Source organism: Nothobranchius furzeri, chromosome 11 (genome assembly GCF_043380555.1).
Source record: "Nothobranchius furzeri strain GRZ-AD chromosome 11, NfurGRZ-RIMD1, whole genome shotgun sequence".
Lineage (NCBI taxonomy): Eukaryota > Metazoa > Chordata > Actinopteri > Cyprinodontiformes > Nothobranchiidae > Nothobranchius > Nothobranchius furzeri.
In genome coordinates, this window is record NC_091751.1 from 46,793,672 (window position 1) to 46,799,829 (window position 6,158).

The following is a 6,158-nucleotide window of genomic DNA, read 5'->3' on the forward strand; positions in this document are numbered from 1 at the left end:
TATGACATCCAAACCATCACATGAGAAGACATTTTTAAAAACATTAAACACATCAGAGTTCAACTTGTTCTTATAAATGTCTACTTGTGATGGTTTGTGTGTCATTTGGAAGCAAATCACTCAACGCATGATGGTGTCCTGTAGTTCTCCACCCAGCCACACGGGGGCCTCACTCATCCACCTGTTGCTTTTCCACGTTTCCTTTGGAATCCCAGCTGATTTCAATCTTTTTCAGCTACATTTGAGTTGACTCAAATTGTTTTTGAGCTTTTATGCAACTAAGAAAACATTGAAGCCAGAGACCTACTGACCACAAAAAGCAGATAACAAACAATATTTCATAAGATATATATATATATATATATATATATATATATATATATATATATATATATATATATATATATATATATGATTTAATACTTGAAGTTTTTTTTTTACTATAGGTAAAAGCCATGCTGATTAGGTGGTGCAACAATGCTGCCTGTTTTCATGTTAGGTAAAGAGTTTCTGGAGGTGCACCTAATCTGGTTTTATCCTGATTATTTGTCTGAGTCCAGCTGCACAGACGGAGCTGCAGTAACTCAGATTTCCATCCACTGTTTATTTGAAAGGAGGAACAAAAGGCTTCTTGGACCCGAATGGCTTCTGTCAGGATAAACAAGGGTTTATCCTCCTTTGTGAAGATTTTTAAGTCTTGACCAAACTTGTGAGTCTCTTTATTGTTTCTAATTATTTTCTGTGATACAGGTTTATAGAATATTAAATATCCTTGAACTTTGCTGCACTTAAAAAATCAGAGATCCAGGCTGCAACAAATTCTTGTAACATGTACTTATAAAAGAATGGTTTTCCCTTCAGTGGAATGCTAAATATCCAAATCTTCTTAAATCCCCGTTTCTCTTCCCACAGTAGGTTTTATTGACTTAAGCTACACAGAATTGCTCTCGTTTTTCTTTATTGTTAGTATTTAGCTCAATGTAACCTTTCTGAGGGCATTAAAGCAAAATGTTTATTTCACATATTGTCTCTGTGGTGTTAGGAGGTGGAAAAACTCTTAATTCATTCACAATATATGCAGTTAAACCATTTGCCAGCAGGTATGTGAAAACATTCATTTACAAGTAAAATTAACCATACATATGAATAAAAATATAGATGCCAATTTACATGATTAGAAATCGGAATAAAGTTGTTTAGACTGATTTATTATGAAGCATGATTTAAATTATTTCATTGCATTAAGTCATTCTGAACATAAGTCCAGCTTTGAAAGGTAATCACAGGTGTTTTTTATGTAACTTATAAGGATTTATTTTTTGTGTGAAAGTATTAAAAAGAATATTTGAGATCCACAGGAAATTCTGACATAGAATCATAATTAGATTTTTATTGTCCTAAGGAGTTTAAAAGCCAGGCTTGGATTATTTACTTTGTTTTTACACTTTTCTTTCAAAATTTTAACGAAGCAGCTAGTTCTGAAAATATAATTCTAAATGCTTTTTTTGTTGATTTCTACCATATATTAGTGCCACACAAGGCTGTGTACTCATGTGTGTATTATTACAGTCAACAGTTAATGTATTAACGTTAATGTGTTAATGCAGACGGACGATGATGGGTCGTAAGCTGGATCTGACTGGTCTGTCGGACAACGAGGCCACTCATGTGCTGCAGGTGGTTCAGAGAGACATGAGGCTCCGCAAGAAGGAGGAAGAGAGACTCAGGTGAGTCTGAATCAGAAAAATCAGAAACTTAAATCTTATCAATTTATTATTACTTTTGATTTCTTATCCGCTTATTTGGAGTTGGGTCAAGGGGGCAGCAGCCTAAGCCGAGATGCCCAGACTTCCCTCTCCCCAGCCAATTGGACCAGAACCTCCGGGGGAATCCCAAGGTGCTCTATGGCCAGCTGAGAGACAGTCCCTCCAGCGTGTCCTGGGTCTCCCTTCAGGTCTCCTCCTGGTTGGACATGCCCAGGGAGGCATCCTGACCAGATGCCCGAGCCACCTCAACTGGTTCCTCTTGATATGGAGGAGCAGCGGATCTACTCTGAGCCCCTCCCGGATGAATGAGCTTCTCACCCTATCTCTGAGGGAGAACCCAGACACCCTGCGGAGAAAACTATTTTCGGCTGCTTGTATCCGTGATCTCGTTCTTTTGGTCATTATCTAAAGCTCGTGACCGTAGGTGAGGGTTGGAGTGTAGATCGACTGTTAAATCGAGAGCTTCGCCTTCCGGCTCAACTCTCTCTTCACCACGACAGATTGGTACAATGCCCACATCACTGCAGATGTAGCACCAATCCACCTGTCGATCTTGCAGTCCAGCTCGTGAACAAGACCCCAAAATACTTAAACTTGTCGGCTTGGGGCAGGACCTCATCCCTGACCCGGAGAAGGCAATCTACCCTTTTCCGATTTAATACCGTCTCGAATTTTGAGGAGCTGATTCTCATCCCAGCTGCTTCACACTCAGCTGCAAACTGCTCCAGATGATAAACTGTAAACTAAAATAAGAAATCTGTTATTTCAATGTTTATTCTCAATTTTGCTTTCATTCAGTGGGCGTTTCCTTTGCGGTTTCCTTTTCTGGACTGCTCTGAAAACAGCGGACAGGAAGTAAAACACCTTCCTGTTGTACTGCGACCAGCTTCCTGCAGTAGAGCCCAAACTCAACACAGACAAAACAATGTGGTAATTAGGTTTGGACCCAGTCTGAGGAGAACAAAAGCAGGAAACTGTTTAGTTGTTAAATCAGCGTACTCCGACTTTCAGAATAAGACACTTATGCAATTTCCCTGAGAGTCTCTTTAGTTAGAAAAGATTTACCTCTTGACATCTTGGGCTTTCAGCAATCATGGAGTCCAGAAACAAAAAAATACCCAAACAGCAAAATTTCCTGCTGATTTCAACACCAAAAATCCTTCGTATAAAAATGTGGCTTTATTAGATTGGAAAGACTTTGTGAGTTGAGGATTAAGGGAAATTGTGCCAGTTTGAAACAAAATAGAGAACAGACAAATCATAATGAGTTCAGCTTTCTGAAAAACTAACAAATCCTGTACATTCGTTTTTTAAGTCTTTTTTTAATGTATTTTGTACCAAATGTTTTAGGATAGAAGAGCAAATTTCTGACACTATTCTTTATTCAGTTCAGTTTTCACCATCATGACAATTCAAACTTTTGAACAAAATATGTTTCAGCCGTCGAATCAGACCATTCAGAAAACGTAATAAAAAGGTGTTGAAATTCATTGGCGCATTACTGTGTTTACATTTGACCTTTTTACCCCTCCCCTATATTTTAAAAATATCCTTGTTCATTAGTGAATTTTTGCATTACTGAACAGATTTTGTTCAATCCATAAATCATCTGACACCACTGAATTTACTGCTTAAATATTTATAATTGAATGTTTTCTGGTTTTTAAATCCTAAAACTCTGTCGAGCCCCAGTAATTAGGCTGGCAACCACTAATCTCCTTGTTCACCAGCATTAATTAGACATGCTCAACTGTTTAAATAATTTCACAACAGTTTATCTACTAGTGAAAAACATTTTTCTTCAGTTTTATTAAAATCATCAAAGTCATGGCTGTGCATAAAAACAGTGATGGAAACAGATTTTCATACAAGGATTAAAAGAGTTGGTATAAGACAGGACAACTTGGCCAAATATGGTCACTAATTCCATGAAAATACAAAAAATAGAGCTAAAATAGACATATATAGGCTAATAATTAATTAATTAGTACTAATGTTAAATTAACAGTGATTGTATTTAATCTTTTTATAAGCAGTAGATAGTGAATGAGTCCAGATGTTCTTCAGTGCCTCCTGGTGTTCAACAGTAGCACTGCATGATAAATTATCTTTTTATTAGCAAATATAAAATAAATGTTTAATCTTCTGATTATTTATATATATATATATATATATATATATATATATATATATATATATATATATATATATATATATATATATATATATATATAATTTTTTCCCCCATGTCCTGTCTGGCTGTGAAGCAAACAGAATTGATGTCTGAATGCTGGTAACAAGCCTTACAGATTTACTCTCAGGTGGAGCATCAAAGCGTCTGCTTTTAATGTCACGCCTGATACTTAAAACTTTATTGTTATTGTTTTAGAATGCTTTTTAATTCCGACCAGACACGGAATAGACACAACAATAGAAATATATAATCAACATTGTTTAACTGAACAATCACACGATAATATATCACAGTGCATTAAGTGCCCACCACAGCCTTAAGACCTGTGTTGAATGTGCCCAAGTCTATACTTCTGAGAGCACCATGTGAGCACCTGTGTGTGTACATGCGCTTGTTTATGTAAGGTTTCTCTATAGGAGCGTCCAATAGAGTGTGAGGGGCCACATATCTGCCCCCTACAGATATGCAGGAGACGGAGAGAGCTCCAAGTCCCAGAGATCCAGGAGCTGCCCCAGAGCACAGGAACCCCAGGGAGACTGCGACCAGAAAAGCCCCTGCCCCCCCTCGAGAGGCGCAGAGGATCACCCCGGGGGGCAACAACCAGCAGCCGGCAGAGTCCCCGGAGATATCGGCGGCAAGCCCACAGGCACGCCCGCAGCCTCCCAACCACTAGCCGGCCGAGCCCGGGACCCAGCGGCCTGGGACCCAGACCCCACCAGGCAGCCACCGGGATTGGTCAGGAAGACGCCAAAAATCTTAAACCCCCTGACCCGGGAGCCACGACCCAGGCAGGCCAAGGCACCGCACTCCACACCAGGTGTGGCCGGGAGAGGGGAGACGAAGATCTATATCATCAAAAGAAGTCCCAGGAGAAGGGAGGAGTCAAAGGCCCCACCTGACTTATACAGTCATACACAAACAGTCACACACTCCCTCCCTCATGCTCACACAAACACATACAACCAAAGACTTACAAAAATGTACGCCGGACACTCACTCATGCTCCCCATACACACCCTATTCACTCTGGTCCCGGTACTGCTGCACATTCGGTACAACCATTACCGGTACCCAGAGTTTGACCCTTTCTGCTGGGGTGCTGATGAGCAGGCTCCCGCGCCCAACGCTGAGCACAGCAACCCACCCACCCCCAGACCCCAACCGGACGTCCGGATCTCCCTCCTAGCCTCCAGCCCCAGGAAGCCAAGCGACAACAGAGGTGTGCTAAGACCCCTAGTCTCCCTCCGCCTGCTCCAATATGGTGTTAGTGTGTGTTGATGAGGTGCATTCCATGGCTGTGGTGAGCGGGCAGTGCGGGCATCGTCTGGCCTATGCCAGCTGACGCCACCACATCACCCCACTTGTACCCACAGCCCTTGGTGTCTAAGTGCAGCTTAAAATTGGAAGTGGGCACCGGCACTTGGGATGAGGCTGAGAAATCCCCCTGCCAACTGCCATTGAATGTGCTCACTCCCAAGGCCGTAAGTGTATGTTTGTGTGGAATGTCGTTGGTGGAAGTGTTTAATGTGCAAATAAAATTGGGGGGCAGATTGCCACAGGAATGCGGAAATGGGGTCAATACCTGCACTCCCTGACTTGTCTACCCCCCAAGGTCCTATGTGCATGATTGTGTGATGATGTGAGGGAGCAGGAGGAGAGAAATGTGTGGGGATGGGGAGGAATGGCTGGTATGGCTTAGCCCTCCAGGGAGCCAGCTCCCCCAGTGGCCCCAATAGGCACCTCTGTTGTCAAAATGCCACCCAGGGCATGGAGATCCCAGCCCATCCTGCCAGGGCCCAAAGCAGCAGCATTACAGAGCCTCACGGAGTCCGAGGGCACCAACCCAGCCCCACCCCAACAGAATATCTATGCCCATCCCTGCATTTGCACAACTTCCAGATTATATAAGACATAGGACATCCAGGTAAGGTTGGGTCCTCCCCCTCCTGGACTTCCCCCTCCCCTGTGATGGGACAGCAGAGGAGCCAAGGTCTACCTGAGGCCCCTGAACTCGAGCCAGGCACTGCTGCATGTTCCTGCCTTCTCCCTGGCAGCATACATGTCAGGACCCGACCCCCAAGGCCCCACCCAGATCCCCACACGCCACCTGGTGTTCAACAGTAGCACTGCAAGATAAATTACCTCATCTTTTTATTAGCAAATAAAAAAATAAATGTTTAATCTTCTGATTTTAATCT

General features: G+C 42.4%; 1 protein-coding gene across 2 annotated transcripts in view; it reads left to right on the forward strand.

Annotated features, from left to right (window-relative positions):
- Positions 1 to 538: 538 nt before the first annotated feature.
- Positions 539 to 6,158, forward strand: part of myripa (myosin VIIA and Rab interacting protein a) — a 21,041-nt gene continuing 15,421 nt past the window's right edge. For both annotated transcript variants that reach the window (XM_015956547.3, XM_054741860.2), the window contains exons 1-2: positions 539 to 709; positions 1,608 to 1,727. In XM_015956547.3, the coding sequence (XP_015812033.1) occupies positions 1,615 to 1,727 (113 nt within the window). In that variant the 5' untranslated portion in view covers positions 539 to 709; positions 1,608 to 1,614. The remainder of the gene's footprint in view (positions 710 to 1,607; positions 1,728 to 6,158) is intronic.